Source organism: Carettochelys insculpta, chromosome 16 (genome assembly GCF_033958435.1).
Source record: "Carettochelys insculpta isolate YL-2023 chromosome 16, ASM3395843v1, whole genome shotgun sequence".
Classification (NCBI taxonomy): domain Eukaryota; kingdom Metazoa; phylum Chordata; order Testudines; family Carettochelyidae; genus Carettochelys; species Carettochelys insculpta.
This window is the reverse complement of record NC_134152.1, coordinates 36,015,584-36,025,710: the sequence shown is the minus strand read 5'-3', so window position 1 is coordinate 36,025,710 and position 10,127 is coordinate 36,015,584. Positions and strand designations below refer to the sequence as shown.

The 10,127-nt window shown below is 45.8% G+C and overlaps 1 protein-coding gene across 1 annotated transcript; it reads right to left on the bottom strand.

The window, feature by feature from the left end:
* Nucleotides 1–696: 696 nt before the first annotated feature.
* GFER (growth factor, augmenter of liver regeneration) lies at nucleotides 697–6,322 on the bottom strand. The gene is made up of 3 exons (XM_075010713.1): nucleotides 6,104–6,322; nucleotides 5,081–5,292; nucleotides 697–2,818 (listed from the first exon to the last, which is right to left on the bottom strand). The coding sequence occupies exons 1-3, from the start codon at nucleotides 6,320–6,322 to the stop codon at nucleotides 2,656–2,658; spliced, it is 594 nt and encodes a 197-aa protein (XP_074866814.1). The 3' UTR covers nucleotides 697–2,655.
* Between the last annotated feature and the right edge of the window lie 3,805 nt (nucleotides 6,323–10,127).

Below are 10,127 nucleotides of genomic sequence, written 5' to 3'. Positions count from 1 at the left end.
TGGTGCTGCTGGTTATCATTGTTACTGGGAACTTTAAGATGAATCATAAAAATGAAGTGTTGATAGCTCAAGGGCTTAGTAATGAAATATGAGCATTGGTTAAATTTGACCTACGCTGGTAACAAACAACAACCCGTAAGCTTGTTAGCTGTTTGGTGGTCTACGTGAAACGAGTCAGTGTTTTCATTTCCAGGAGACACCGTCCACATCACAACTACCTTGCTGGCAGTCCACAGAAGTGCAGGTATTGGATATCCATTGACACTGACACCTGGGAAAGGCAGGTGGAGGATCGGGTAACCTAGAGGACCATCATCAAGAAGGGTGCCCAAAACTTTGAGATCAAGTGTCAGCTCTATGAAGACCAGACAGCCCAACATAAGGACTGTACCCAGGACTGCATTGGTGCTGCTAGTATTGGCACTGATGGAGACAGAGACTTTACATGTAGCTACTGCCAAGGTGTGTTCCTGGCCAGAACTGGCTCAACTTCTCACCTTTGCACTCAGCACCTATAGACGTTCAAGAGGAAATCTTACTTGACACAAGGGATCCCAGAGAGAGAGTGGTGCATGGGTCTTATGCTGATCCTCTGCACAGCTATGAATTTCACAATATTGCAAATATTTGATTCTGAGGTAGATATATTTGGAATGTATTGGTTTCAAGACACTAAACACAGACAAACACTTTTAATGAGATTTTTTTAATAACCCAAATCATATTCTGAAGTCCCAATTCAGTTAAATCATAAAAATTACATGAAATCAAGCTTCAGTTTAATTAAAATGAAAAGTTACACATAGGATCAAAATTGCAGACAGTGCAATAAAATATACTGCCCACTGAAAGCAACTGACTTGGGAAAAAATACAGCATGATATTATAACAGGTCTAACTTGAAAGGAAATGAGAGGGTCAAATCAGATGAACATTTTCTCAAAGCTTTGATTGTTTACTTGTGTTCCAAGGAGACTTTGGTACTATGGTTTCAGAATCAGATGTTTGGGAACAGACGGTATTAGCACCCTGTTCACTTACAGTGATGCCACCTGTTAGAATTTCCATGCCACCCCCAATCTATTATAAATTACTGATTATGTAGAAGTAGCTCATGAGAACAGCACCTAGGATCCTCCCTCACAAACAAAAATCAAACAATTTTAAAGCACCAGCTGAAAACAGAGATCAAGAAGATTATCATATTTCACATAAGGTCACATGGCCACTTGGTACCCAGAAATCTTTATACATTTAAGGAAAAAAGATAAAATGCAATCTTTAATATCTTACAATAATTCAAATAATTTAAATTTGTCTACCCAGACAAAGCTGACAATGGCAACCTAACTATTTAAGCAACCTGTTTTTATTTCTCTTTCATTTGAATTACTCTCTCTCTCATACACACCCTCAAGATGTGGAGGTGCAGTAGAGCAGACCTAAAGGTCCAATACACAGTACAGAACTTGACCAGTTACTAGGTGTGAATTTCATCCCCATGTACCACTAAGTCCATGGTGCAGGGCCCAGTTACTATTTAAGACTAACACAAGACAAGTGGGATTCAAATGCTGCACAGAACTTAGAACAGATGGCCTGCCCAAGGGAGAATTTCACTTTAGGAATATACAGACTAGACCAGTCTGTAATAAAGTATCAAGGATTTCAAAACACAGGCAGTATTTTACCACTCCTATATGTAAAAACACATCTGAACTGGCTTCATTACATCCAGGTATCACTCTCTCACACATCACTGCACCCACTTCTAGGAACAATACAAGCACATAGCAGTAAATGCAAGTGGTTCACTGGGAATTCTGACATCATGCTCCCAATGAGACCAAACAATTAGCAATAGAAACACAATGTTTAAAATTCAGCTAATTAATTTGTGCTATTCATTCTACTTGAGATTTTTGTACTTTTTCTTTTTCTTCCCGTAATGTTTTGCAAAATTAGACAGAGGAACGTACAAAATGAAGATGTTTATCATAGCTGGAATGAGAAAACTGGATTCCATTATTTGAAATGTTTAAATAAAACCTCCATGGCTTGAGGCCTTTCAGCAAGTGAGTGGGAGGTAGACGATTTAATGGTTAAATAGCATGAACAGACAACAGCTCGTAGACTTTGGAAGAAGAGATCAAGAACTACATAGCAGGCACAGAATGGATCAGGCTTAAGGATTTTGTACTGAGGCAGCACAGCAGCCTGACATGATACAGAGGAAAAAAGGCACTGCCCTACAACGTGAAGGAAATGTTTGTGGATAAACAAAAATATAGGAGAGCAGCAGCCTAGGACTATGTAAAAAGTGAAGGAAACATGAGGGGTCCCTAAAACTACAGAAACGGAGAAACTTTTCCTTAGTGAACTGTCCCAGTGACAGAGTTTTGCAAGTTTCTGGCAGTTCCTGTGGCACATGTATGGCTCCAGTCCCAGCAGTGACAGTAGCACCCACTAGTGACCCCTTAAAATAATACTCTGTTGGGATGACATCTCTGAGTTGCCTTTTATAGCTTAAGATACCTTTATTTTCATGAGCCATATCAACCACACACACAAACTATTTAGTTGCATCTTCTTGCACTGAGTTCACATCATGGATTAGATTAGAATTGGCATGATTTCCTATAGAGTCTCTACAGATTAATCACAAGTACCATCCTTCCAACCATCTCGCCACCGTTCATCCACCCGGGAGCAGTCGAATTCAGACTTCCCCAACTTCCTGTTGACGTCATTATGAAGCAGGCACAGCCACTGGGATAAATTGTTCCTGCTGCTGGCATCAGGCTGATTTGTATGTAATCTGCAGTGAGAAGACAAATCAAATGTTGTTGAATGCCTCATGGGCGTGGATTTCACTCTTCCAAGCAGGTATATGGTTTACAGATGGCCAGACCCTTCCTCACCATGTATTTTGTAATGTCTCACAAGGATCATAAAGCCCAGCGTATTGAGATCTGTATTCACGCAAGCTGCATCTCCATATTAAAGATGAGACTGCAGTTGGCTTGGCTCCAGGTAAGTTAGGTACAGTCTTAAAGCTCCCTTCTTGTCACTTATCAGTCATATCCTTAGTTGGGAAAAAAATGAGATGCCAATCAAAACAGTTTATCCATAGCCAAAAGTATTCAGGCTTGTAAATAATTTGAACTGAAAGAACCTCTTGGCAAATTAAGTAAATAATAGTGACAATTTTTTCTGTGTTGGTCTCCATCAAGGTGTTCAAGTCACTCATGAGCTCTCAAATATAAAACTATAATTTGTGATTAATAAATTGGCTTAGGTGTACGGAAGCTGAAGCTCTGCCCTCTAGTGGGCAAAATATACATCACCCTACTTGTGTATTCACCCATTCCTACTGTTTGTGCTAGTGTAGCTAATTCTTTCAGTCACTGAGACAGGGCTGTTTTTAGAAGCTCAAAATCGTTAGTTCTATTTCCTCGACATGGCACAGGCTGGCTAGCAATCACTGAATCAGCATTATGCAGCTAGTAATCATAATAAATTGGTCTGCCGTCCAAAGCTGTGAAAATATTGTGAGAGTAGTATTTTAAGATCCATTTGCTCTTGTGAAGGAAAAGAGGACGCCTCACCTCCATGTGTCAAGTATGAAGGTCTTTACTGAATCTGTAGTCACCCTTCGAAAGGAGCATGGAATCACTTGTATAAACTTCTTCGTATAGTTCATTTTTCCTGCTAGGTTAGGATACTGATTTAGTATCAGAAATTCTTAGGTTTGTTTAATTGATGACAAACTTCTTCTAGAACCTCACTGTTGACAACAGCATGACTTCAAAATATTACCAAACAGCATGGCCCATCCAGCCATTAGACTCACTGGCCTGTGCTCAGACTGTCAAACTGTTGTGGCTTTTTTGTGATGTAGACATCTATCTAATGAAAGCTAGACTAAGCCACAACAGGCCACCTAACAGCAGTACAATGGAAAAATTGCCACTACCAATCTGACCCAGATTTGTATCAGCAAACAAACAAAACTCCTCTTAGTAGTTCTGGAGCTACTGTGCTGCCTGACATCAGTAGAGTGTTTGTCCTCTGAACCTACATGTGATGAGTCCCAAAGAAGTGTCCCACGAAAGCTGATCACCTAATAAATTAATTTGTTAGTCTTTAAAGTGCTACTGGACTGCTTTTGTGGTGTGATGAGTCCTTGTTTATGATTTATTCAATCATAAAACAGCATCTTTGTCACACAAAATACAATCCAGAATAATTATAAAGATACCAGCAAAGCTGATCTGCAAATCAGACCATTAAAGTACAACACTTCAGGACAATCTTTTACTACAGTTGCCCACTTTCTTACTGTACAAAACCAAACACCCCTTCCTGCTTTGTCCCTACCCTCCATCACTTGCTCTTCCTCATCCTTATACTTTTCATTTGGCCAGGGCAGGGAGTTGCATTGTGGGATGGGGCAAAGATCCTGGCTGGGAGTGCAGGCTCTGGGTAGAGCCAGAAATAGGAGTTCTGGGTGCAGGAGAGGGCTCCAGGCTGGGGCAGAGGGATGAGGGTGTATGGGGGTCAAGGCTGCAGCTATGAGTGAGGTTGGGGATGAGGTGTGTCGGGTGCGGGAGGGGACTCCAGGCTGGGGAAGAGGGGTTGGGATGAGGGTGGAAGGTTGGCGTCTTGGGAGTGACTTTAAGTGTCTCCCAAGAAACAGCCACCAGCTCTCTGCAGCCTCTAAGTTCTTGGCTGGGACCAGGAAATCTCCAAGCACTGCCCTCAGTAGCTCCCACTGGTCACACTCCCCTGTTAACGGGAGCTGTGGAGCTGGCATTCAGGACGATGCCAGTGTGCAGTCCCTGGCCACCCCAGCACCTAGAGGCCACAGGGATTTAGTGACCACTTCCTGGACCAGTGCAGAGCCAGAGTTCTTAATTTAGCCTTGGCCCCCACTGTGCTGTTGTCAGAATTTTTAACAGGCTGTTTGGCAGTGCTGACTGGAGTCCCCAATGTCCCCTTTCAGCCATGTGTTCAGGTTGAAAACTGGACACCTGGCAACCCTCTCTCTGACTTGTAGATATATTTTTAAAAGACTCACCTTTCTCTCAGATCTTCTGCACATTCTTCACATGGGAAAAACTTGGAAAATAAGTTAATGAACTGTGTCATATCTTGCTGCTGGGCATTGCTGGGATGATCTGGGTAATATGCTGCCATAGTGTGAAGGAAAGACCATGTGTTTCTCCCAAGTTCTTCTCTGTCTAGAGGACAATCCGGAGGCTTCTCTTTCTCCTCTTCAATATATGTTTCCTGAGTCAGAAAAACAACAGGTTGTGCATACACACTGGGGATGAAAAGTGATCATCATCTGATACTAATCTCATATGCTCTGTGTTTCTGGAGCATCCTTAATCCAAGGCCCATATAGATATTAGCTAATAAAACCAGTGCACAAACATGATTACTCCTTTGGATTGGTAGGGGGCACAGGGAGGTTAAGTAATTTGCCAAAGGTCACATACTCCTTCTGCCCATCAACAGTTGCCTGCAAAGAGGGAGTTCTGGGAACATGTCTCATTCCTACCTTGCCCCCCACAGCCCATGAAGGAGTGTTCTGTGTGTGTCTCTTTTGTACTATCCCGTCAGGCGGTAGGGACTCATTTTATACCCCCCATGAGGAGCTGGGGTGCGTGCCTTTCATTCGTACTCCCCAATTCCCTGTGCAGGGGAGCTCTGAGAGGGTGCCTCATTCCTATCCAGCAACCAGAGCCTGTGAAGGGCTGTGCTTCAGGGCGAGTCTGTTCTCTTTCATACTCCTCCTTCAGCCATACCTAGTGAAGGGCAGTGCTGAGAGAGATGTCTCACTCGCAGTCCCCATCAGTCATTGCCTGTAAGGGGGAGTCCCGGGGAGGTGGCTCGCGTTCGTACACCCCTCAATCACTGCCAGTGAGGCGGGATGGGAGAGGACTCTCCAACCGCTATCTATGTATGGGGGGGGGGGTCATTCCTCCAGCTACCTCGCAGGCACTCCCGGCACGGGATGGGCAGTCCCGGAAGAGCCCGCTCTCCCCCTGGCAGCTGGGGTTCCTCCCCGCTCCTCGCCCTGGGGGGCCGCCCTCACCCCGCTCTGCGAGGCCGTCTGCTTCCGCTGCTCCCGGATCCAGCTCTTGAAATCCGTGCAGGCCCGGCACGGCTTCTTCCGGGGCTGCTGCTCCGGCCCGGCGCCCGGCGGCCCGGCCAGGGGGAAGGGGAAAGAGCCGCTGCCGGGGCCGGCTGAGGGACCAGAAGCCGGGTCGCTGCGCTGCTCCCTGGGCGCCGCCATCTTGACGCCGCAATGCATGTTGGGCCGGGTGGCCCGTCTCAGCCGCTCGGCTGGCCTGGGGCAGGGGAGGCGGCCATGGCAGGCGGGGTCCCCGCTGCCATCTGCGCCCCCTTCCACTCAGCCTGCTCCACCCTGGAGCCACCGCCACAATAGCAACGGGCAGCCTAGGCCTGCGAGTGCCTCTTCCTTCATCCCAGTGCACCACAAGGCCGTCTCAGACAGCCCCCAGCCCAGGGTGGTTTTCCTAACTGCGCCTGTGTGCTTAGCACTTGTGCCCATTGAGCCGGGGCTCTGCTTGGACTGGGGGCAGAGAGCGCGTAGGGCTCTCATGGTCAGTGCTGTGCGCCGTCAGCACGCACCTCGCTGCACAGGCCTTTGCTTTCCGTGCGTGTCGCTGTAGTAACGCCAGGAGAGGAGAAAAGGACGACACGGACAGAAACCAGCGGAATCCGGCAACCCTGCGACTTGGGCCACACTTAGAACCCTGATGGGCAGCAGGTTGCCCACCACTGCGCTACAGGGAGTGAAAAGTGAAGTGTGAACAATGAAAACTGAAACCAGAGACCAGGCCCTCGGAGTCTGGAGTATCCTTCAGATACATGCTTGGCCCATTGAAACCAGTGAAGCTGTTCTTACATTTAAAGCAGAACATGAGCCTAAGTGTTTGCCAATATGCCCATTCCAGGCCCCTCTTAACAGGCAGGAAAATGGAAAGAATAAATAAATTTGCTAACGTGAAGCAAAGGCTATTTGGCATAACCATATGAGCGCTCAGTTTTAGATTCAGTTGTTGCATGGAGTAGGTCTCCCCCATCACTGACTTAAGTGCCTTAGAAATATATCAATGTATTAAGTCTATAAAAACTAATTGGAAGGTGGTTAAAATCAATGGAAAAATTCCCATAGTGTTTTATGGACTTTGCATCTGACCCATACACTGAACTGATTTTTAATAAGATAAAATAATCTAGAGAGAGTTGTCTGTAGCGAGAAAACAAATGTTAAAGACCAACTTTGCATAAAATCTTTGCAGCCATTTATGACTTTGCCATACATGAAAAAAAATTTTCTTATTTACAAAATCCTGATTATAAAAGTATTAGTTGGGATTCTCAAAATGGCTGAAATTTGAAAACTGTTTTGGACATATACAGGTCATTGTGTAAATGCATGTTTGTAGTTAGCAGGAAGAGCCCTGTGTTTAATGCTCGTAATAAAAAAATGTTATAATCTTGCATGTCCTCAATCATTTAATTGGGGCAGAGTGACTTCATTTTCCCAGTCCCCATTAACTGGTCCAAGACACTGGCATCACTGAGTAAAGAAAACAAAAAAGTTAAAACTTGTCAGAATTTCTGCTATGATCTGTGAACTTGTTCTTAAGATCAGCCTACGTTCCTAGTCTTAGCAGCTTCACAGTCACTTACAACTGGATTTTTTTCCCTGAAAATTCAGTTATAGAATGACATCTCTGAGTTGCAGGAGCAAATTTGACGCTTCTTGACAGATAAAAACATTTCAGACACACATACACATATGTTTACTTGTGTTTACTTGTACTTATATTGCACCATGTTCATGTCTTAATTTTATTTTAATGATACTAGCATGTCTTATTTCCAATGGCATCTTCATAAACTAGACACAAGAACCAGTCTTCCAGCCCTTTCGCCAGCGTTTGTCTATCTGGGAGCAGTCAAATTCAGGTTTGCCCAACATTTTGTTCACATCGTTATGAAGCAGGCACATCCATTGGCATAGCTTCTTCCTGCTGCTGGTATCTGGCTTATTTTTGCTTAATCTGCAGAGGTAGAAAAGAATCAAAACACGACTTACTTCAGTCCGGAATCACTGATTACACTTTGCAAACAGAACCGCTAAAGTGCCTGTGAGTTGTTGTCTCATACATCATCTTGATCTGAGGAACCTCAGCTGATCAAGGTGAAACATGCCATGCAGACAGTCTTGTCTCCTCAGTAGGCCATCTTTAAGGTGACCATATGTCCCTGTCCCATGTTTGGGACAGGGAGATATGGGGTGGAAGGGCGGCTCCTCTCGGCTCCACCAAACCCATGGGAGCTGAGAAGGAGGCAACAGCTGCTGGCCCTCCCCAGGAGCCCCGGGAAAGTGGCAGCCCCGGGGAAGCAGCAGCTGCCGGCCCTCCCCAGAGCCCTGGGGAAACGGCAGCCACTTGTGCTCCCCACGCCCCGGGTAAGCGGCAGGGATGTGGCAGCCATCCATGCTCCCCCTGCTTCCCTGAGGCTCCGGGAAGTAATCTAGTGCTCTCCGGCCAGCAGGTGCGCCTGCACAGCTGCTGGCAGAAAAGGTCAGCAGGGGAGGGCCCAAATATGGGACAATTTGTCCCCTTTAAAAAATAAGTAGGGACACCAAAAGTGTCCCAAATGTGGGGCCGTCCCACCAAATATGGGACACATGGTCATCTTAGCTATCGTCTGTTATATATTTGAGAAAATTTGTGCATATGTCTGTATGTCCATCCATCCATCTGAGAGTCTATTCAAGAAGTCCCCTTAAGCGGTGAGAGCTAGGACCACCAAATCTAGTATGCACATTCCTCTTATCCTAACTTGAAACAGGGTTTGATTGTACCAGGACAATGGGGAGTGCAGAGAATGTGATGGATTTTCTCCTCAACGTGCGAGGGAGGGGTCGGGTAGCGGTGACAGTTGTATTCCAGAATGTTCCAGAATGACCACAGGAGGGCAGCAAGCACATTGATCAGTTATACTCTAGAACATCGGTGTCCAGCCTTTTGGCTTGCCTGGGCCGCATTGAGTGGAGATAGTCTTGGGCCACGTACAAAATATATAATATAGTTAATGCATATAAATCACATAATAATGTTAAAGTTTACGAACTTGTGGGGCCACATTACTAGCTGTCCAGGGCCGCATGCAGCCCGCGGGCCGCAGGTTGGACACGCCTGCTCTAGAATGACCACAGGTGTGCCCCCAACAGCCAGGAGATATGGAACAGCCATCTTCTGGGCAGCATGGCCCCTTGCCACCCTGGCCTGGCCCAGGGTAACAGCTACTGGCCAGCCGGCACAGCCCCTACTTCCCAGGGCCTGCCCCAGAGAGCAATGCTATCAGCTGCCCCAACCCCGCTGCCCTGAGTGCCCCCCCCAACCTCCCAACCCCTGCTCTGACTCCTATACCACCACTCCATACCCTGAGCACCCCGTCCTCTGCCCTGACTCCTGGACCTCCCCACCACTTGCCCTGAGCCCTCCACTCCTTGCCCTGATGCCTGCAACACCCCCAGTCCCTTTTTCTGAGCCTGCCATATCTCTAAGCCCTGTCTTGACTTCTGCAGCCCCTAGCTTCCCTGCCCTGAAGGGCCTGAGCAACACCAGTTAAATCTTCTAGTATCTTAATAACTAATAACATTTATTAATGATATGACATCTAGAATCTGTTCCATTTTATAGCCCTTCAGACTCCTGGCAAGTTACTGATGCTACCCAAGCTGGACAAAGTTTGGACTCCCCTGTCCAAACCTCTTTGACTCTGTAAAAACCAACACATTCTTGGGGCTCGCAAATACTTTAACATATTCCCATTGACTTGCTCCTTACAGGAGGAAACCTGTTGACAGATTTAGTAATGTTTACCTGATATTGTGTGTTTCAGTCTCCTTGTAATTAATTTTTTCAAAATTTATTTCCTTGATGCCAGTTCAACCCTGTCCCCTGTCCCTGCTTGGTTATATATATTTGTCTGGAAAGGACTAGGCCTTCATCTATTTTAGAAAGCATCTAGCACATTCTGAGTGCTACTGTAATTGTAGTAACAATAGTAAT

Bases quoted from the DNA above. Each gene is read 5' to 3' on its own strand.
- GFER (XM_075010713.1), bottom strand. From the start codon at position 6,322: ATGCATTGCGGCGTCAAGATGGCGGCGCCCAGGGAGCAGCGCAGCGAC. The intron at 5,293-6,103 runs GTGAGGGCGGCC...TTTCTGACTCAG, and splicing joins AGACGGCCTCGCAGAGCGGG to GAAACATATATTGAAGAGGA. The intron at 2,819-5,080 runs GTGAGTCTTTTA...TTCTCACTGCAG, and splicing joins GCAGAAGATCTGAGAGAAAG to ATTACATACAAATCAGCCTG.